The sequence below is a fragment of the Heptranchias perlo genome, chromosome 31, assembly GCF_035084215.1.
Source record: "Heptranchias perlo isolate sHepPer1 chromosome 31, sHepPer1.hap1, whole genome shotgun sequence".
In the NCBI taxonomy this organism is placed as follows: Eukaryota; Metazoa; Chordata; class Chondrichthyes; order Hexanchiformes; family Hexanchidae; genus Heptranchias; species Heptranchias perlo.
In genome coordinates this window covers 5,386,155-5,409,083 of record NC_090355.1, presented here as the reverse complement: position 1 = coordinate 5,409,083, position 22,929 = coordinate 5,386,155, and the positions used below count along the sequence as shown (strand labels likewise).

General features: G+C 46.9%; 2 protein-coding genes across 9 annotated transcripts in view; one reads left to right on the top strand and one right to left on the bottom strand.

The window, feature by feature from the left end:
• pnpla7b (patatin-like phospholipase domain containing 7b) overlaps nt 1-7,409 on the bottom strand; it is a 293,395-nt gene extending 285,986 nt beyond the window's left edge. For both annotated transcript variants that reach the window (XM_067969546.1, XM_067969547.1), the window contains exon 1: nt 6,702-7,409. In XM_067969546.1, coding sequence (XP_067825647.1) covers nt 6,702-6,744 — 43 coding nt within the window. In that variant the 5' untranslated portion in view covers nt 6,745-7,409. The remainder of the gene's footprint in view (nt 1-6,701) is intronic.
• mrpl41 (mitochondrial ribosomal protein L41) overlaps nt 6,905-22,929 on the top strand; it is a 128,331-nt gene continuing 112,306 nt past the window's right edge. For 2 of the 7 annotated variants that reach the window (XM_067969549.1, XM_067969550.1), the window contains exons 1-2: nt 6,905-7,037; nt 13,968-14,076. In XM_067969549.1, the coding sequence (XP_067825650.1) occupies nt 14,054-14,076 (23 nt within the window). In that variant the 5' untranslated portion in view covers nt 6,905-7,037; nt 13,968-14,053. Of the gene's footprint in view, nt 7,108-7,258; nt 8,326-9,201; nt 9,870-13,967; nt 14,077-22,929 lie in introns of those variants that run through there. The other 5 variants (XM_067969553.1, XM_067969554.1, XM_067969557.1 and 2 more) reach the window with 5 other exon arrangements.

The following is a 22,929-nucleotide window of genomic DNA, read 5'->3' as shown; positions in this document are numbered from 1 at the left end:
CGCATGCACCGAGCTTTCCGAGAAATCAACTCACTGCCGTTCATGCTCAAGAGCGAGATCCAGGTCCAACAGGAGGGAGGAGGACAGTGTGATCCAGGTCTAACAGGGGGAACAGATGAATGTGATCCAGGTCCAACAGGAGGGAGGAGGACAGCGTGATCCAGGTCTAACAGGGGGAGCAGATGAACGTGATCCAGGTCTAATGGTGGGGAGGAGGAAAGCGTGATCCAGGTCTTACAGGGGGCAGCAGATGAATGTGATCCAGGTCTAACAGGAGGGAGGAGGACAGCGTGATCCAGGTCTAACAGGGGGCAGCAGATGAATGTGATCCAGGTCTAACAGGAGGGAGGAGGACAGCGTGATCCAGGTCTAACAGGGGGCAGCAGGTGAATGTGATCCAGGTCTAATGGTGGGGAGAAGGAAAGCATGATCCAGGTTTTACAGGGGGCAGCAGGTGAATGTGATCCAGGTCTAATGGTGGGGAGGAGGACAGTGTGATCCAGGTCTTACAGGGGGCAGCAGGTGAATGTGATCCAGGTCTAATGGTGGGGAGAAGGAAAGCATGATCCAGGTCTAACAGGGGGCAGCAGATGAATGTGATCCAGGTCTAATGGTGGGGAGAAGGAAAGCATGATCCAGGTCTTACAGGGGGCAGCAGGTGAATGTGATCCAGGTCTAATGGTGGGGAGGAGGAAAGCGTGATCCATCTCCCCGTCTGGACCACAATCTCCCTCTCTTAGCCCCCCACCAAGACCTGGATCACATTCTTCCACACCCCCCGAACCCCGGCCTTCAGTGGTGAGTTTAATTCATATTTGCCACACAAATACAGCAACTTCAGCCATTCAATGCATTTGAATGATGAGGCAGACGGCGATATGACGTTTTTGTGAAGCTAACGGCAGAACGGCGCGACTCGGACAGCAACTTTTGGATTTTTTTTTTAAACTTAACCGCACATCTGCCTGAAGTTGCTGTACCATTTGTGCATAAGTAACAGCGAGCGCCATTAGCCTCAGCATTATTTTGACAACAAAATCTGGGCCATTATTGAAATAATATCAGTCAGGAGAAAATCGGCACATGCTTGGCTGTCAAAACACTTATTTTATTACTTAATTGAGGTTTAAGATTTCAATGAAGTTCCTAGAACAGGTCAGTAAAACGTTACCCTCAGGCAACCTGCTGAGTGATTGAATACCTTACTGATTCTGAGCCCTCCCACGCCATTCTGCAATGGGTTTAAGTGGCGATCACAGTGACATTAATTCAGCAAACTCGATCTCACCATTGATTTTAATTAGCTTTTCAACTTTTTCAGTGTGGGTCTCTACGGAGCAGCACAAAGGTCCCAGCAAATTATGACCTGGCACAAGTCACTCACACCAGAATTTCCTGGAATTTCTGCGCCGTAATAACGGTGTGTGGCGTCAATGTGGCATTACTATAGCGTACATTTTCAGCAAATTCAGGACCAACATATTTTACTGAAATTCTATTCACAATACTGAATACACTGACAGCTGAAAACTGGTCACACAACAACAGATAAAGTTCCGTAAAACCACTAGAGGACAGCAACAAAAGCATAATTGAAAAACAACTACTACATCCCTGAACAGCACCAAATTCTTGGCTTCATAAAAAAAAATCACTGAAAACCAATCCCTCAATGTACCTGAAATTCCAAGAGGAGTTAAGCTCATAGGTAGAAAAACAACTAAGCACAGAAATCGAGCCCGAAACTGTTCAGAAACTAAAAGCACTAGCAATCTTATCAGTGTGCTTGTCTGGGTATAGCTTAGAAAGCAGAATGAAGCTCTTACAAGGCGACCGCCTTCTATAAATGTACTGGCAGGGATGCAAATAAATGCAGTGGAGGTCAGGGTATGCAATGTGTTTATTCCGTGTGGTGAGCTTAGCTGTTGTATGACAGTAGCTGTATGCTGCTGAGCAAACTGTTAAGCTACCTCCCACATTCAGGGGCTCTTACATTGTGTGCCTGTCCCTATAGCTGTAACAGGCATCCAAGAAGCAGCCAATCACTGGGAATTTTTATCTAAGTGCACCCATACACAGCTGCAGCACCTTTGCCGGTGAGAGAGTTTATACCCGGGCGCACCTTTGCCGGTGAGAGAGTTTATACCCGGGCGCACCTTTGCCGGTGAGAGAGTTTATACCCGGGCGCACCTTTGCCGGTGAGAGAGTTTATACCCGGGCGCACCTTTGCCGGTGAGAGAGTTTATACCCGGGCGCACCTTTGCCGGTGGGAGAGTTTATACCCGGGCGCACCTTTGCCGGTGGGAGAGTTTATACCCGGGCGCACCTTTGCCGGTGAGAGTGTTTATACCCGGGCGCACCTTTGCCGGTGGGAGAGTTTATACCCGGGCGCACCTTTACCGGTATGTGTTTATACCCGGGTGCACCTTTGCCGGTGAGAGAGTTTATACCCGGGCGCACCTTTGCCGGTGAGAGAGTTTATACCCGGGCGCACCTTTGCCGGTGAGAGAGTTTATACCCGGGCGCACCTTTGCCGGTGAGAGAGTTTATACCCTGGCGCACCTTTGCCGGTGAGAGAGTTTATACCCGGGCGCACCTTTGCCGGTGAGAGAGTTTATACCCTGGCGCACCTTTGCCGGTGAGAGAGTTTATACCCTGGCGCACCTTTACCGGTATGAGTTTATACCCGGGCGCACCTTTACCGGTGAGACTTTATACCCGGGTGCACCTTTACCGGTCTGGGGGTTTATACCCGGGTGCACCTTTACCGGTGAGACTTTATACCCGGGTGCACCTTTACCGGTGAGACTTTATACCCGGGTGCACCTTTACCGGTGAGACTTTATACCCGGGTGCACCTTTACCGGTGAGACTTTATACCCGGGTGCACCTTTACCGGTGAGACTTTATACCCGGGTGCACCTTTACCGGTGAGGGTTTATACCCGGGTGCACCTTTACCGGTGGGGGTTTATACCCGGGTGCACCTTTACCGGTGGGGGTTTATACCCGGGTGCACCTTTACCGGTGGGGGTTTATACCCGGGTGCACCTTTACCGGTCTGGGAGTTTATACCCGGGCGCACCTTTGCCGGTGAGAGAGTTTATACCCTGGCGCACCTTTGCCGGTGAGAGAGTTTATACCCGGGCGCACCTTTGCCGGTGAGAGAGTTTATACCCTGGCGCACCTTTGCCGGTGAGAGAGTTTATACCCTGGCGCACCTTTACCGGTATGAGTTTATACCCGGGTGCACCTTTACCGGTGAGACTTTATACCCTGGTGCACCTTTACCGGTCTGGGGGTTTATACCCGGGTGCACCTTTACCGGTGAGACTTTATACCCGGGTGCACCTTTACCGGTGAGACTTTATACCCGGGTGCACCTTTACCGGTGAGACTTTATACCCGGGTGCACCTTTACCGGTGAGACTTTATACCCGGGTGCACCTTTACCGGTGAGACTTTATACCCGGGTGCACCTTTACCGGTGAGGGTTTATACCCGGGTGCACCTTTACCGGTGAGGGTTTATACCCGGGTGCACCTTTACCGGTGGGGGTTTATACCCGGGTGCACCTTTACCGGTGGGGGTTTATACCCGGGTGCACCTTTACCGGTCTGGGGGTTTATACCCGGGTGCACCTTTACCGGTGGGGGTTTATACCCGGGTGCACCTTTACCGGTGGGGGTTTATACCCGGGTGCACCTTTACCGGTGGGGGTTTATACCCGGGTGCACCTTTACCGGTGGGGGTTTATACCCGGGTGCACCTTTACCGGTGGGGGTTTATACCCGGGTGCACCTTTACCGGTGGGGGTTTATACCCGGGTGCACCTTTACCGGTGGGGGTTTATACCCGGGTGCACCTTTACCGGTGGGGGTTTATACCCGGGTGCACCTTTACCGGTGGGGGTTTATACCCGGGTGCACCTTTACCGGTGGGGGTTTATACCCGGGTGCACCTTTACCGGTGGGGGTTTATACCCGGGTGCACCTTTACCGGTGGGGGTTTATACCCGGGTGCACCTTTACCGGTGGGGGTTTATACCCGGGTGCACCTTTACCGGTGGGGGTTTATACCCGGGTGCACCTTTACCGGTGGGGGTTTATACCCGGGTGCACCTTTACCGGTGGGGGTTTATACCCGGGTGCACCTTTACCGGTCTGGGGGTTTATACCCGGGTGCACCTTTACCGGTCTGGGGGTTTATACCCGGGTGCACCTTTACCGGTCTGGGGGTTTATACCCGGGTGCACCTTTACCGGTCTGGGGGTTTATACCCGGGTGCACCTTTACCGGTCTGGGGGTTTATACCCGGGTGCACCTTTACCGGTCTGGGGGTTTATACCCGGGTGCACCTTTACCGGTCTGGGGGTTTATACCCGGGTGCACCTTTACCGGTCTGGGGGTTTATACCCGGGTGCACCTTTACCGGTCTGGGGGTTTATACCCGGGTGCACCTTTACCGGTCTGGGGGTTTATACCCGGGTGCACCTTTACCGGTCTGGGGGTTTATACCCGGGTGCACCTTTACCGGTCTGGGGGTTTATACCCGGGTGCACCTTTACCGGTCTGGGGGTTTATACCCGGGTGCACCTTTACCGGTCTGGGGGTTTATACCCGGGTGCACCTTTACCGGTCTGGGGGTTTATACCCGGGTGCACCTTTACCGGTCTGGGGGTTTATACCCGGGTGCACCTTTACCGGTCTGGGGGTTTATACCCGGGTGCACCTTTACCGGTCTGGGGGTTTATACCCGGGTGCACCTTTACCGGTCTGGGGGTTTATACCCGGGTGCACCTTTACCGGTCTGGGGGTTTATACCCGGGTGCACCTTTACCGGTCTGGGGGTTTATACCCGGGTGCACCTTTACCGGTCTGGGGGTTTATACCCGGGTGCACCTTTACCGGTGGGGGTTTATACCCGGGTGCACCTTTACCGGTGGGGGTTTATACCCGGGTGCACCTTTACCGGTGGGGGTTTATACCCGGGTGCACCTTTACCGGTGGGGGTTTATACCCGGGTGCACCTTTACCGGTGGGGGTTTATACCCGGGTGCACCTTTACCGGTGGGGGTTTATACCCGGGTGCACCTTTACCGGTGGGGGTTTATACCCGGGTGCACCTTTACCGGTGGGGGTTTATACCCGGGTGCACCTTTACCGGTGGGGGTTTATACCCGGGCGCACCTTTACCGGTGGGGGTTTATACCCGGGTGCACCTTTACCGGTATGAGTTTATACCCGGGTGCACCTTTACCGGTGTGGGGGTTTATACCCGGGTGCACCTTTACCGGTGTGGGGGTTTATACCCGGGCGCACCTTTACCAGTGTGGGGGTTTATACCCGGGTGCACCTTTACCGGTGTGGGGGTTTATACCCGGGCGCACCTTTGCCGGTGTGGGGGTTTATACCCGGGTGCACCTTTGCCGGTGTGGGGGTTTATACCCGGGCGCACCTTTACCGGGTGTGGGGGTTTATACCCGGGTGCACCTTTACCGGGTGTGGGGGTTTATACCCGGGTGCACCTTTACCGGTGTGGGGGTTTATACCCGGGTGCACCTTTACCGGTGTGGGGGTTTATACCCGGGCGCACCTTTACCGGTGGGGGTTTATACCCGGGTGCACCTTTACCGGTGGGGGTTTATACCCGGGCGCACCTTTACCGGTGGGGGTTTATACCCGGGTGCACCTTTACCGGTATGAGTTTATACCCGGGTGCACCTTTACCGGTGTGGGGGTTTATACCCGGGCGCACCTTTACCAGTGTGGGGGTTTATACCCGGGTGCACCTTTACCGGTGTGGGGGTTTATACCCGGGCGCACCTTTGCCGGTGTGGGGGTTTATACCCGGGTGCACCTTTGCCGGTGTGGGGGTTTATACCCGGGCGCACCTTTACCGGGTGTGGGGGTTTATACCCGGGTGCACCTTTACCGGGTGTGGGGGTTTATACCCGGGTGCACCTTTACCGGTGTGGGGGTTTATACCCGGGCGCACCTTTACCGGTGTGGGGGTTTATACCCGGGTGCACCTTTACCGGTGTGGGGGTTTATACCCGGGCGCACCTTTACCGGTGTGGGGGTTTATACCCGGGCGCACCTTTACCGGTGTGGGGGTTTATACCCGGGCGCACCTTTACCGGTGTGGGGGTTTATACCCGGGCGCACCTTTACCGGTGTGGGGGTTTATACCCGGGCGCACCTTTACCGGTGTGGGGGTTTATACCCGGGCGCACCTTTACCGGTGTGGGGGTTTATACCCGGGCGCACCTTTACCGGTGTGGGGGTTTATACCCGGGCGCACCTTTACCGGTGTGGGGGTTTATACCCGGGCGCACCTTTACCGGTGTGGGGGTTTATACCCGGGCGCACCTTTACCGGTGTGGGGGTTTATACCCGGGCGCACCTTTACCGGTGTGGGGGTTTATACCCGGGCGCACCTTTACCGGTGTGGGGGTTTATACCCGGGCGCACCTTTACCGGTGTGGGGGTTTATACCCGGGCGCACCTTTACCGGTGTGGGGGTTTATACCCGGGCGCACCTTTACCGGTGTGGGGGTTTATACCCGGGCGCACCTTTACCGGTGTGGGGGTTTATACCCGGGCGCACCTTTACCGGTGTGGGGGTTTATACCCGGGCGCACCTTTACCGGTACCAGGCTGCAGCGCCCCATTTTAAAAATAACGAGAAATGATTCAGTACCTGGGTCGAGCATCGTCTCTGGATCCGGCGGCCTAGTGTCCATGGCCGCTGGGCTGTCCCCGATCCTGGGTGGGTGAGTGGGTCGGTCGGTCTCTCTCCCTCTGTCCGGCTCGGCCTGCCCCCTGTCCCTGCACTAACCCTCCGCCTCCCTCTGACCCAACACAGGCAGTTTGTTGTGCTGCGCAGCCCAGGGCCCCCGCCTGATAGGCCAGTCGGCCAGGCGGCGGCAGCAAGGGGCGTCGCGATTGGGCGCGTGCGGGGGAGCCAATGGCGGCGCGCTTTGTTGCGCGGCGCAGGTCGGAGTCCAAAGAGCGAGGAGAGGGCCGCGAGTTGAAGGTGAGAAAGGAGGAGTGAGGAAGGGGTTCGGAGTGAGGCGGCTCCGGCTCCGGAGGAGGGGGAAGAGAGTGTGAGACCGAGACCCGGTGTTGGTTTGGGAGTGGGGGAATCGAGCTGTGAGAGCGCGAGCGGCGGCGGCGGTGGCGGTGGAAGGCCGGGCGGGTGGTTTGGGCCTAAGGCGCCGTTTCCCTGGTTACGCCGGGCAGCGGCTCGTGTCGTTGAATGAGAGCGGGGCCCGGGCGCGAGCGGCTGTGGGAAGCGGGGCGGAGGCCGTTCAGCCCCTCGAGTCACAGCGTGGCTGATCTGGACCTCAGACAGCCGCCACAGGCACGATGGGCCCCCCCCCCTCCTGTGCTGTGCCTTACTATGACCCTGGCTCCATCTGCCCCGCCTTCGCTCCGCACGTCTCGATCCTGTGACTGGGCTGCAGGGAGGTTGTGTGTCCTCGCTGTGGCCACTCGCATTTTATGGGGAGTTGTGCTGCTCGTCAAAAGCTCCTGGTGCCTGCTGTCCGCTTATTGTGGGCTGATCCCGCACTTGTCTAGTGACCCGCTGTGTCAAATCTTAGCCTGCAACTTTAAGAATTTGAATTCCGTTTTGTTTTAAAAAGCTGGTATCAGTGAAAGTGACCATGAAGATGTCGGATTGTCGTACAAACCCAACTGGTTCACTAGTGACCTGCCATCCTTACCCAGTCTGGTGTGTATGTGACTCCAGTCCCACACCAATGTAGTTGACTCCTAACTGCCACCTGAAGTGGCCTGCCAAGCCACTTAGTTGTTTCAAACCACTTCAAGAAGAAGGCCTACCACCACCACCTTTCTCAGGGCAACTAGGGATGGGCAGTAAATGCTGGCATTGCCAGTGATGCCCACATCCTGAGTGAATTTTTTAAAAAATAGTAACTATCCTCCTTTTGGAGATAGGTAGATAAGACAGGTTTCAGTGGGATCAAGTTGGCTAAAAGATGCCTGCCGGTTGGATATTCGAACTGTGGCAGACTTGGTAATTGGATGCCTGAGCCAGGCAAGTCTATAATACTCGAGGGGATGCTATTGCTGATTAATCAGATAGCCTGGCCCAATACTAGTACCTGGAAGGGCTGGGATTCAGTTCCAGATATCCTTGCAAGCCAGTACTGTAACAGGTAGTGTGACTAGCTGGAAAAGCAGCAGGAAGTTTCTGAGTCGTCTCCACTGATTAGCTGAGTGGTTTTATCTGGTTAAACTTCAGCAGTACTCTGTCACACTTGGGAGTCCCAATAGCCTTGGTTCGGACCATCCTGCTCGTAAGTACTCTGGATCTAAGTAAGCAAGACATGTCCCATATCAAGCGGAGACTCTGTGGATTTCTCAGTGGATGGATTGGAGATTCTTAAGCGTGGTGATGAGAGTGTGTGTGTGTCAGACGCCTGGCTGGCCAAAATAAAGATAGGATAGCATGGTTAAAAGAGGCCGGGTTTATATTTGCTCACCAGGATGGTTCTGAGGTTAGTGGGTAGTTTTGGCAGAGGAGAGTGAGGCTCAAAAGCACTTTATATGGTCCAGCCAGATCTGGTATTGGTGGCTAAACCAATTATGCACCAAATACACTCAAGTCTGCACCCCTTGGACGAGGGAGCGAAGTTGGGAGCAGTACTGGGGAGGAGACTGGGATGGGAGAAATTTAAATTTTGCTGAGACGAGGGCATCAGGTGGAGGCAAGGGACTGGTTGAGTGATGAATGTTGCGGTAATAAGACTACCATTGAAATCTGAGTCGCTTTGTTATGCAGTATTAGGGGATTTTTTTCAGTGTCCCAATATGGGGGCTGTTTTTTTTTTAAATGGCTGTCCTAGGATGTGCCAAATTCCTTGGAGGTGCTGGCACCCAAGGGTTCATTTCTGTGACAGTTGCATTTTGTTTTCTTGATATCTTGAGGTTAGTTTGAGTAATTTAATTGAAATGTATGGAGTTGCTTTCAGTGATCTTGCCCCCACTTGATCATCTTTTCCATGCTGCTCTTTTCCTGAATGTTACTGCTGCCCATTCTCCTTTCTCTAGGCAATTTTTCTGACTTTGGCTTGGCAACAAAACAAAACTACTTTTGGAGAGTGATTGAGAAAGGCTGTGCCTTTATCTCGAGGAGCTGTTCAGATAATCCCTAACACCTTTATCTGTCTTAGTTAGGTGTAATCAACCATGGGATTACTGTCAAATCTGGCTCGGGGTTTGGTGCGTGGAGCTGACCGGACGGCAGAACTCACAAGCAAGCGTGGACCCCGCAGTTTCTATAGACCTCGGGGAGCCAAACCAGCGGGGTTTATTACTTCCAGTGGCAAGTTTATAAAGATCAGAAAGATGGTGCCTGAGTTTGTGGTCCCCAATTTAGAAGGTTTTAAACTGAAACCCTATGTGTCTTACAAAGCACCGAGGGGAACAGAGCAGCCCCTGACTGCCAAGAAGCTCTTCACAGAAACTGTTGCTCCGCAAATAGAAAAGGACTTTCAGGAAGGGACCTTCAACCTGAACAACCTAGAAAAATACGGCTTTGAACCGACACAAGAGGGCAAGCTCTTCCAACTGTTTCCAAAGAATTACGCACGTTAATAAGAACTGGATTGGGGGCATTTTTCTGCACTGAATTGTGAGATATTTAGATGGCAGTAGCCATCTGTGGTGTGATCTCAGTAAAATGATGTCTGTGCTAGTCATTACTGGATAAGTAAATATAGTTTTGATGGACTGGAATATCAAGAGAAGAAATGTCAAATACATTGATTTTATCAACAAGTTTGGTGTGTGGGCTTTTCCTTACCCCCAGCATAACCTAATTAAACCTTGTCTCTCACTACATCTGTTGTTGTGGTGTCACTACCATTTCGCTTAAGTGTAATGGACATGTAAAAAGTTCATATGAGATCCGCTTGAACTGTGGAAAAACAACCGGTGTACAATTTTTTTTTAAATGTATTCTTCCAACTTGTTTTGTGGCAGGAGAGAGCATTTTGAGGCAGGTAACACTGTGAAGAAGTATTGGTGGTCACTGATCTGTCACTGGTAGTCGTAGCAATTTAAGTTGATGAACTAAAACTTACAAAATAAGGGTCTTTCCCAGTATAAAACTATAGTAGATTAAATATATTTTAGAAAAGGGGACTAATACACTAAACGATGTGGTTGGGAGGAACAGGTGACTTTGGACCTATGGTTCCAAAAGCGCTCTACACTGGGATTTTCCTCACTTCATTTCTAGGTCTGTTGTAGACTAACTGATAAAGATTGATTGTCATGATTAGTCAACAGCTCCATTATCGTTGTACCAAGCGACCGCCAGGATGGTGGAAGGTGAGCTCGATAGACCATGATCTTTCTTCGTTTTGCAATTCCTATGTTCCTAAATAAGCCCAGTGATGATGTGTAGGCTCTATAGGAACAGGCTTAAATGTGACCAGTTGTCACAACTCCTCAAACATGGATATAAGAGCAGGGAGGTTATGCTAGAACTGTATAAAACATTGGTTAGGCCACAGCTTGAGTACTGCATACAGTTCTGGTCACCATATTTACAGGAAAGATGTGATTGCACTAGAGAGGATGCAGAGGAGATTTACGAGGATGTTGCCAGGGCTGGAGAATTTTAGCTATGAGAAAAGATTGGCTAGGCTGGGGTTGTTTTCTTTGAAACAAAGGAGGCTGAGGGGTGATTTAATTGAGGTATATAAAATTATGAGGGGACTCGATAGAGTGGATAGGGAGGACCTATTTCCCTTAGCAAAGGGGTCAGTGACCAGGGGGCATAGATTTAAAGTAATTGGTAGAAGGATTAGAGGGGAGCTGAGGACAAATGTATTTACCCAGAGGGTGATGGGGGTCTGAAACTCACTGCCTAAAAGGGTGGTAGAGGCAGAAACCCTCAACTCATTTGGATGAGCACCTGAAGTACCGTAACCTACAGGGCTACGGACCAATTGCTGGAAAGTGGGATTAAGCTGGATAGGTCTTTTTCGGCTGGCACAGAAACGATGGGCTGAATGGCCTCCTTCTATGCCGTAACTTTCCAGGATTCTATGGTGCTGCAGTTAGTTTAGCTGATGGTAAAACTCTGTGACGTCTGGTCTGAGTAAATCCTTTATCTTCCCCCTAATTCCATACCCCTTAATTTTCTCTAGTAATCTTCTGTGTGGTACCTTGTCAGTGGTTTTCCTAAAGTCCATATACACTACACCCACTACATTTTCCCCATCTACCATGTCTCTCCTCAAACTTCATAGAATTCTTTAACAAGCACAATCGTCCCTTTTGAAATCCACACATGTTACTTCTATTTTCTCTTTATCGAGAAACGTGGTAATTTCATCCTTAATTAAAGACACTTTTTTTTTAAAAAAGATTAAATTTCCCTACCACAGATATTAAGCTAATTGGTCTGTAATTACTCAGATTACCTCTACCTCCCTTTTTTTAAAAAAAAAAATGGGTACTACGTAGACCACTCTCCAGTCCCCTGGCACACACCCACACTCAGTAGAACCCTGAAATATTATTTCTAAAACTTCTGTAATTTCTTCCTTCATCTCCCTCGGGATCCTGTCGGGCCCTGGCATTTTGTCTTCCTTTAGCCTAACTTGCTTATCTTAAAAAAAATTTTTAAAAATTCCTTTTACCCATTCTAATCTCGCTCTGAACCACTTCAGGATTCACCTCTCTCCGATATCCTTCTCTTTAGTAAAGAGTGATGCTAAGTGCTTATATGGCCTCTGCCATATTTTGATCATCTACAAATTGGCAATCCTCTCCTCGGATGCCACCTCGCTTTTAACAAATCTTTTTTTACTGATATACTTGTAAAATACTTTGCTGTTCCTTTTGATGCTTTTGCAATTTCTTTTCTTATTTTCTCATTATTTAGTTTTTTCATTTATTATCCTCATAGACCCTCTTCTTCAATTTTAATTGGTTTCTATTCTGAATCTATGCAATCTCATTTTTAAAAACTTCCCACTGCTGCTCTAGTCCTGTTGTGCCACTTTCTCCTACTTCACCACAGCGAGCTCACTCCTAATCCAATCTGGTGTTCTAGTTTTTGTACTGATTTTTCCCTTTCTAATTAGATCTTAAACCATATCATCACTGTTTCCAAAGTGCTATCTGATGTATTTCATTAGTCATGAACAGATCTAGTAGGCTGTCTAATATACTGCTTGAGGAAGGAGTCCTTCGTGCATTTTTGGAATTTAATTTATGTCTTTTCCCCCCCTCCCCATTTACTCCTTCTCTGTCCCAATCCATTGTTCTAGATTTTAATTATCTATCATTTAAAATCTTGCACTGCATTACTAAATTGTTGTCAAAATGATGAATATTATCACAGGGTTTACAGACTACACCAACTAATATGCATTTAATATAGTTAAATATAACAATGATCACCATGTACTAAAAGTACACGAACACAATGAACTGATTTAGTTCAAGTTCCAATAAAAATGAAGTATTTAGTACACTTTATGGGTTTCCTTTCTGTATTGTTTAATCTCACGGGATCCAAGGTGAGGTAGCCAATTGGATACAACATTGGCTTGACGACAGAAGACAGAGGGTGGCTGTAGAGGGTTGTTTTTCAAATTGGAGGCCTGTGACCAGCGGTGTGCCTCAGGGATCGGTGCTGGGTCCGCTGTTATTTGTTATTTATATTAATGATTTGGATGAGAATTTAGGAGGCATGGTTAGTAAGTTTGCAGATGACACCAAGATTGGTGGCATCGTGGACAGTGAAGAAGGTTATCTAGGATTGCAACGGGATCTTGATAAATTGGGCCAGTGGGCCGATGAATGGCAGATGGAGTTTAATTTAGATAAATGTGAGGTGATGCATTTTGGAAGATCGAATCGGGCCAGGACCTACTCCGTTAATGGTAGGGCGTTGGGGAGAGTTATAGAACAAAGAGATCTAGGCGTACAGGTTCATAGCTCCTTGAAAGTGGAGTCACAGGTGGATAGGGTGGTGAAGAAGGCATTCAGCTTGCTTGGTTTCATTGGTCAGAACATTGAATACAGGAGTTGAGATGTCTTGTTGAAGTTGTACAAGACATTAGTTAGGCCACACTTGGAATACTGTGTACAGTTCTGGTCACCCTATTATAGAAAGGATATTATTAAACTAGAAAGAGTGCAGAAAAGATTTACTAGGATGCTGCCGGGACTTGATGGTTTGACTTATAGGGAGAGGTTAGATAGACTGGGACTTTTTTCCCTGGAGAGTAGGAGGTTGAGGGGTGATCTTATAGAAGTCTATAAAATAATGAGGGGCATAGATAAGGTCGATAGTCAAAATCTTTTCCCAAAGGTAGGGGAATCTATAACGAGGGGACATAGATTTAAGGTGAGAGGGGAGAGATACAAAAGGGTCCAGAGGGGCAATTTTTTCACTCAAAGGGTGGTGAGTGTCTGGAACGAGCTGCCAGAGGCAGTAGTAGAGGCGGGTACAATTTTGTCTTTTAAAAAGCATTTGGACAGTTACATGGGTAAGATGGGTATAGAGGGATATGGGCCAAGTGCAGGCAATTGGGACTAGCTTAGTGGTATAAACTGGGCGACATGGACATGTTGGGCCGAAGGGCCTGTTTCCATGTTGTAAACTTCTATGATTGTGTTTTTCAGCTTAATGGGTTCTTTTAAGAAAGATATAACTCAAAATGGTTTCTCCACTGCATACTGGGAGAATTATCTATTCTTTTGGCTGTACAAGACCATACAGGTGATTACTAATAGAAGTATGCATCTAGGTAAATAGTCACCAAATTCACGTGTATCACCAGTCTATTAATTTATTACATAATCTATTGATAACCTAAATACAAATAGCGCTTGTCAAAACACCATGGGGATGCTTTTGTGTATGTATTCAGTTTTCTGTCCATTGAGTAAATTACCTCTATCTTGCACACAGACTTTTCAAAGGTGAAACTGTAAGAATATAAGAAACTGACAGTTTTGATATACGTGCTGGTTACGACTTTGACCAAGCAGCTACAAATGGAAACAAGATACAGCTCTAGGTAGGATGCCTACATAATTTTGAGAGACTGTAACCAATAGAGATTTGGTAACTAGTCCCTTCACAGGAAGCTTTTGTCTTTTTTATTTTTGAAAGATGTACACAGAAAGCCAAGCAAATAAATTCAACTAACAGGGTTAAACAGACAAACCTTTCATAAACTAGTTCAAAGCTGCTGTGTTACATGGATTGGTTTCAATAACTCGCTGTTACTGTTTGCTTTGTAAATGGCTGCATCTGTAAATAAACCTGTATGATAGTTTAGTTTACTATGAAAATGTCTGGTGTAACTGATATTAATTGGACATTGAAGTGACTTGTCTGCGTAGTTGAAATCTGGCATGTAATCCTAATCTCCTGTGGCTCGGTGTCAATTTCTGTCTAATTCCACTTCTGTGAAGCGCCTTGGGACATTTTCCTACGTTAAAGGTGCTATTTAAATGCAAGTTGTTATTGTAATACAGGGACAATAAATGCCTTGGGCACGGTTCCCTCATTACTTAACACACGTTATCACTTCAGTTCATAGGAAGTGTAGGTTTGGCAATGGGAGCTGGCTTTTGTTTTGGGCACAAGAAAAAATATCTAAGAACCCTGAACCAAAATACAAGTGCCAAGACAATTCACAAAAAAAAATCTTGTTATTACAATGCAAATTCAGCCTCTCCTTGCCCTCCTGCTTGAAGTTTCTCCCCCCACCTAAGCTTCTAAGAACCCTTCACCCTGCCTGGATAACAGCTTTAGAAAGAACTGTTCTGTTTCAAAAGCACTGGTTTTAATCCCTTGTGTGTGAAATAGAACTCTTCAAGGTAGAGATTCCCAGAGAAACTCAATGATAGCGCATGTATTTATCCAATTAAAAACGAGTTAGACTTCACAAAATACAAGGGTGAATGTATTGGACATCGACTGAGATACAATCAATTTACATCAAACGTACATATCTTCACGATAAATGGAAAAAATTCTTTTAGATCAAAGGAACCTTCTGATGAACGAATTAACCATTCTGATCAGTAGGTCAAAGAAACAAACAATTAAAAGCAGTATTAATTTTGCTTAAGGATCAGTGAAAGGATAACGGTAATAGCCATAAAAAGTGAAAAGGCAGCTTTAATATTGTGTCAGAACAAAATGTTACGAGTAAAAAAGTTGCTAATGCGATTAAACCTATGGTGGATGCACATAGAATTGTACAATTTTACAACACAACAGGAGATTATTCGGTCCATTGTGCTTGTGCCAGCTCTCCAAAAGAACTATCCACTTTATCCATTCACCTGCCCTGTCCTGTATCCTTTTATATTTTTCTTTTTTCAAAGTTTATGCACTTCCCTTTTGAAAACAATTGTAAATTCTCTGTCCATTATTGCTGTTAGATCCTGTGCAGACTTCATTGAAATCTAAAGCACAGTCAAGTATGAAAGGTTGATTGAAACCCCCAGTGGTTGTTTAGTTTAGCTGCTGAAGACTTCATTGGTCAATATCACAGCTGTAGTGAAGCCACATTATTCTCTGCCAAATTAAATACAGTGGACGATAAAACGTACCAAATTTTCAGTGGGAAATGTTGAGTCGACGTGCCCCGGGTACTTATAAACCAGGCACTAAAGAGTGACAAATCCCCAGGACCAGATGGTTTCCATCTCAGGGTTTTAAAGAAAGTAGGTGAGAACATTGCAGATGCCCTAACTATAATCTTCCAAAGTTCTCGATTCAGGAACCGTTCCTTTAGATTGGAAAATTGTACGTATCACTCCGCTATATAAGAAAGGAGAGAGGGAAACCAGGGAATTATAGACCAGTTAGCCCAACATCTGTTGCCGGGAAATTACCAGAGTCTATAATTAAGGATAGAGTGACTGAACACCTTGACGAACCTGATTGAAATTTTTGAAGAGGTGATTAAAGTAGTGGACAGGGGAATGTTTATGGATGTTGTTTATATGGACTTCCAGAAGGCATTCGATGAAGTCCCTCATAAGAGACTGTTAGCTAAAGTTGAAGCTCATGGAATTGAGGACAAATTATTGATCTGGTTAGGAAATTGGCTGAGCAGCAGGAGACAGTCGGGATAATGGGCAGGTGCTCAAATTGGCAGGATGTGACTAGTGGTGTCCCACAGGGCTCTGTGTTGGGGCCTTCTCAACTATTCACTGCATTTATTAACGACTTAGATGACGGGATAGAGAACCACATATCCAAGTTTGCTGATGACACAAAGATAGACAGCATCGTAAGCAGTGTAGATGGAAGCATAAAATTACTGAGAGATATTAATAGATTAAGTGAATGGACAAAACTGGCAAATGGATTTCAATGTAGGCAAGTGTGAGGTCATCCACTTTGGACCTAAAAAGGATAGATCAGAGTAATGGTGAAAAGCTCGAAACAGTGGAAGTCCAGATTATTAAAATGTCATGGACAGGTACAGAAAATAATCAAAAAGGCTATTGGAATGCTGGCCTTTATATCTAGAGGACTAGAATACAAGGGATTAGAAGTTATGCTGCAGCTGTACAAAGCCCTGGTTGGACCACACCCGGAGTACTGTGTTCAGTTCTGGGTACCGAATCTTAGGAAGGATATATTGGCCTTTGAGGGAGTGCAGTGTAGATTTACTAGAATGATACCTGGACTCCAAGGGTTAAATTCCGAGGCAAAATTACACAAACTAGGGTAGTATTCCTTGGAATTTAGAAAATTAAGAGGTGATTTGATCAAAGTTTTTAAGATATTATAGGGAACTGATAAGGTAGATGGAGAGAAACTATTTCCGCTGGTTGGGGAGTCTAGGACTAGGGGACAGAGCCTAAAAATTACAGCCAGGTCTTTCAGGAGTGAAGTTAGGAAACACTTCTGCATGCAAAGGGTGATAGAAGTTTGGAACTCTCTTCCGCAAATGGCAGTTGATGCTAGCTAGCTCCATTGTTAATTTTTAATTCTGAAATTGATAGATTTTTGATAACCAAAGGTATTAAGGGATATGGGGCTACGGCGGGTATATGGAGTTAGGTCACATCAGCCATGATCTCATTGAATGGCGGAACAGGCTCGAGGGGTTAAATGACCTACTCCTGTTCCGATGTTCCTAATATCCTGTTTAGATTACCAGGGGATAATATTGTTAAACTCCTAGGTCATGTTGTCATACACATAGATATGTAAGACAATCAGACCGTTTATGGGAGCAACTGATGCCACTGAACCTGAGAAGGTATCTATGGCATATCCAAATTTGTAACGAGCCACCAAGCAAAGGCCAAGAACCTCGTTAAAGGAAGGGAATCTCCTCACTAGGCTGCACTGATGTGCCTCCTAGTGTCACCTCAAGAGAGATATTGGGGGAAGCCTAGGATTAGGCAATCAGCTCACCACTCAGGTGCAAAGAGGAAAAAAAAGGAAAGGGTACATAACCTCAGAAAAAACATAATGCCAAGTCAATTAATTTAAAACATTGGGAAAATACCTGGTTTAAAAATAGGACTGAAGGTTCTAGGATATCATATTTACTTTCATATAGGCTGCACCCCAAATTTGAGCACTACTCAAAAGCAGGACCTGGGGTCCAACAAGATTGGGGTGAGGTGACATCAGAGTCTGACAGGGTCTAGGAGCAGGGCAGGGTCTAGGAATGGGGGGGTACCTGTGAGGATGGGACCCAAAATGTCCTGACTCTCTTGAAACTTCAGGTTCCTACCCCCCACCACATTCCCACCCATCAGCCTCCTCCCCAGTCCATCTTCAGGCACTTGCACCCTCAGGTGACTCCCTAAATGCTTTTCTCAAGACAAGACAGTTCTTAGTCATAGAGTTATACGGCACGGATAGAGGCCCTTCGGCCCATCGTGTCCGCGCCGGCCATCAGCCCTGTCTACTCTAATCCCATATTCCAGCATTTGGTCCGTAGCCTTGTATGCCATGGCATTTCAAGTGCTCATCCAAATGCTTCTTGAATGTTGTGAGGGTTCCTGCCTCCACAACCCTTTCAGACAGTGAGTTCCAGACTCCAACCACCCTCTGGGTGAAAAAGTTCTTTCTCAAATCCCCTCTAAACCTCCCGCCTTTTACCTTGAATCTATGTCCCCTTGTTATAGAACCCTCAACGAAGGGAAAAAGCTCCTTAGTATCCATCCTATCTGTGCCCCTCATAATTTTGTACACCTCAATCATGTCCCCCCTCAGCCTCCTCTGCTCCAAGGAAAACAAACCCAATCTTCCCAGTCTCTCTTCATAGCTGAAGCGCTCCAGCCCTGGTAACATCCTGGTGAATCTCCTCTGCACCCTCTCCAAAGCGATCACATCCTTCCTGTAGTGTGGCGACCAGAACTGCACACAGTACTCCAGCTGTGGCCTAACCAGTGTTTTATACAGCTCCATCATAACCTCCTTGCTCTTATATTCTATGCCTCGGCTAATAAAGGCAAGTATCCCATATGCCTTCTTTACCACCTTATCTACCTGTTCCGCCGCCTTCAGGGATCTGTGAACTTGCACACCAAGATCCCTCTGACCCTCTGTCTTGCCTAGGGTCCTCCCATTCATTGTGTAATCCCTTGCCTTGTTAGTCCCTCCAAAGTGCATCACCTCGCACTTTTCCGGGTTAAATTCCATTTGCCACTGTTCCGCCCATCTGACCAACCCATCTATATCGTCCTGCAGACTGAGGCTATCCTCCTCGCTATTTACCACCCTACCAATCTTTGTATCATCAGCGAACTTACTGATCATACCTTTTACATTCATATCCAAGTCATTAATGTAGACCACAAACAGCAAGGGACCCAGCACCGATCCCTGTGGTACCCCACTGGCCACAGGCTTCCAGTCACAAAAACAACCTTCGGCCATCACCCTCTGCCTTCTGCCACTAAGCCAGTTTTGTATCCAAAGTGCCAAGGCACCCTGGATTCCATGGGCTCGTACCTTCTTGACCAGTCTCCTGTGGGGGACTTTATCGAAGGCCTGACTGAAATCCATGTATACCACATCCACTGCGTTACCCTCATCCACACGCCTAGTCACCCCCTCAAAAAATTCAATCAAATTAGTCAGACATGATCTTCCCTTGACAAAGCCATGTTGACTATCCCTGATTAATCCTTGCTTCTCCAAGTGGAGACTAATTTTGTCCTTCAGAATTTTTTCCAATAATTTTCCTACCACTGATGTTAGGCTCACTGGCCTGTAGTTCCCCGGTTTTTCCCTACTCCCCTTCTTGAATAATGGTATTACATTAGCGGTTCTCCAGTCCTCTGGCACATCCCCTGTGGCCAGAGAGGTTCTGAATATATGTGTCAGAGCCCCCGCAATCTCCTCCTTTGCCTCACACAGTAGCCTGGGATACATTTCGTCCGGGCCTGGGGATTTATCCATTTTTAGGCCTGCTAAAACCGCCAATACCTCCTCCCGCTCGATGTTAATATGTTCGAGTATATCACAGTCCCCCTGCCGTATTTCTATGTCTACATCGTCCTTCTCCATAGTGAAAACAGATGCAAAAAATTCATTTAGAACCCCTCCTACATCTGCCGGCTCCACACACAGATTGCCATTTTTGTCCCTAATGGGCCCTATTTTTTCCCTAGTCATCCTCTTACCCTTAATATACTTATAAAACATCTTAGGATTTTCCTTTATTTTGCTCGCCAGTGTTATTTCATGGCCCCTCCTTGATCTCCTAATTTCTTTTTTAAGTATCCCCCTGCACTTTTTGTACTCCTCTAGGGCTTCCTCCGTCTTTAGCCTTTTGTATCTGCCAAAAGCCCTCCTTTTTTTCCTAATCCATTCTCGTATATCCCCTGACATCCAAGGTTCCCTGGAGTTCTTGGAACCACCCTTGACCTTTACGGGAACATGTTGCCATTGTATGGTCTCAATCTCCCTTCTGAAAGACTCCCATTGCTCTGATGCGGATTTTCCTACAAGCAGCTGATCCCAGTCCATTTTGGCCAGATCCTGCCTTATCCTATTAAAATCAGCCTTCCCCCAATTTAGAACCTTTATTTCCGGCCCCTCCCTGTCCTTTTCCATGACCACCTTAAATCTCACCGAATTATGGTCACTGTCACCAAAGTGCTCACCTACTAGCACTTCTTCCACTTGGCCGGCCACATTCCCTAGAATTAGGTCCAGTACCGCCCCCTCTCTTGTAGGACTTTCTACATGCTGGCTCAAAAAGCTCTCCTGGATGCACGTTAAGAATTTTGTACCCTCTAAGCCTTTTACACTCTGAGTATCCCAGTTAATATTGGGGAAGTTGAAATCCCCCACTATTATTACCCTATTATTTGCACAATTTTCTGAGATTTGCCTACATATCTGTTCCTCTATCTCCCTCTGACTGTTTGGGGGCCTATAGTACACTCCCATCAAAGTGCTTGCCCCCTTTTTGTTTTTAAGCTCCACCCATATGGCCTCATTAGAGGAACCTGCTAATATATCATCCCTCCTTATGGCAGTAATTGATTCTTTAATTAATATTGCGACCCCCCCTCCTCTTATACCTCCCCCTCTGTCTCGCCTGAAGATTCTGTACCCCGGAATATTGAGCTGCCAGTCTTGCCCCTCCCTCAACCATGTCTCTGTGACAGCAACAATATCATACTCCCATGTGTTTATCAACACCTTCAGTTCATCCACCTTATTCGCAAGACTCCTTGCATTAAAATAGATGCCATCCAGCCTTGCCCTCACATATTTGCCCTGTCTTCCAAGCTGACTTGTTTTTTTCTCTATATTTGGCTGCACATCACCCCCTATTGTAGCTCCACTCTGTATCCCATCCCCCTGCCAAGTTAGTTTAAACCCCCCCCAACAGTGCTAGCAAACCTCCCCGCAAGGATATTTGTCCCGCTCTGGTTCAGGTGCAACCCGTCCGACTTGTACAAGTCCCACCTTCCCCAGAAGCAGGCCCAGTGATCCAGGAAACTGAAACCCTCCCTCCTGCACCAACTCTTTAGCCACGCATTCATCTGTTCTATCCTCCTATTTCTATACTCACTAGCCCGTGGCACTGGGAGTAATCCAGAGATTACAACCTTTGAGGTCCTGCTCTTTAATCTGCTACCTAGCTCCCTAAATTCTTGATGCAGGACCTCATCTCCCTTCCTACCTATGTCGTTGGTCCCAATGTGGACCACAACCTCTGCCTGCTCACCCTCCCCCTTGAGAATGCCCTGTAGCCTTATATGCCTGCCATGAGGCATTTAAGGGTAAATTGCTTAAAATTAATGGTGGAAGATCACAGTCTGCGGCTGTACATTTTCCTGATATGCATTTCCAGTGTGTGCCAGGAGGGCCGAAACAGTAAATTCACCCTTTATTGCACTTAATGAGTTTGCTGACTTGTAGTTTTTCACAAACATGAATTTCCATAAACAAACAAAAATCCACTCCATAAAACATTGAAAAGCTCATCATTTACACATTTTTATGTGAAAATTTCACAATCCCCAAAAATGGTTAAGAAAAAAAATTAAATTGGATTTTAAGCAGTTGAATAACTAAAAAAAATGATATTCTTTTCTAACCATTAACAAAGAAACCATGATCATAGCTGTTGTTGATCACAGAGATCAGTCTGAGCAGTTCATAATAAAACACAGCAGTTGTTAATAACTTCATGGAAATTTATGGTGCAGAAGGAGGCCATTTGGACCATCATGTCTGTGCCAGCCGAAAAAGAGCTATCCAGCCTAATCCCACTTTCCAGCTCTTGGTCCGTAGCCTTGTAGATTATGGCACTTCAAATGCATTTAAAAGGTGCTTGGATGTGCAATGAGGATTTCTGCCTCTACCACCCTTTCGGGCAGTGAGTTCCAGATCCCTGCCACCCTCTGGATGAATTTTTTTTCCCTCAACTCCCCTCTAATCATAAGAACATAAGAAGTAGGCCATATGGCCTCTCGAGCCTGCTCCACCATTCGGTAAGATCGTGGCTGATCTTCGACCTCAACTCCACTTTCCCGCCTGATCCCCATATCTCTTGATCCCCCTAGAGTCCAAAAATCTATCTATCTATCTCAGCCTTAAATATATTCAATGACTCAGCATCAACAGCCCACTGGGGTAGAGAATTCCAAAGATTCACAACCCTTTGAATGAAGAAATTCCTCCTCATCTCAGTCTTAAATGGCCGACCCCTTTTCCTGCGACTTTGCCCCCTCGTTCTCGACTGTCTAACCAGGGGAAACAACCTTTCAGCATCTACCCTGTCAAGCCTCCTCAGAATCTTATGTTTCAATGAGATCATCTCTTATTCTTCTAAACTCCAGAGAGTCTCGGCCTATTCTACTCAACCTCTCTTCATAGGACAACCCTCTCATCCCAGGAATTAATTTTGCATTTATATAGTGCCTTTAACATAGTAAAGCATCCCAAGGCACTTCACAGCTATGTAATCAGACAAAAATTGATCCTGAGCCAAAGAAGGAGATAGAAGGATGGGTAATTAATACCAGATATTCCTGACATAAAGCTTTGAGAATTCAATCACCAACTTTTTTTCAAAGTATTTTGGAAAAAGCAAAGAAACTCAAATCCTCACAGGACAAGGAACACACTCTTCTAATATTTAAGTTATGCTGATGTACATATTGCATGCTGGGAAAGTCTACAAACCATATATGGTCAGAATGCACAGATATGGTTGAAAACTTTAGGCAACTGTTGAGGTAAAAATATCAGATCAAAGCCTAGGTTTTGAGCCAGGCTGAGGCCTTAAAGTAAAAACTTTAATGAAGGTATTAGAAAACACAAAAAAGTTATGGGTTAATTTAGTCATGTCATTGTGAAATATGTAACTTCTTGATTTTTTAATTTTGTTTAAAACTTTATTTTGGATATTAGAAAT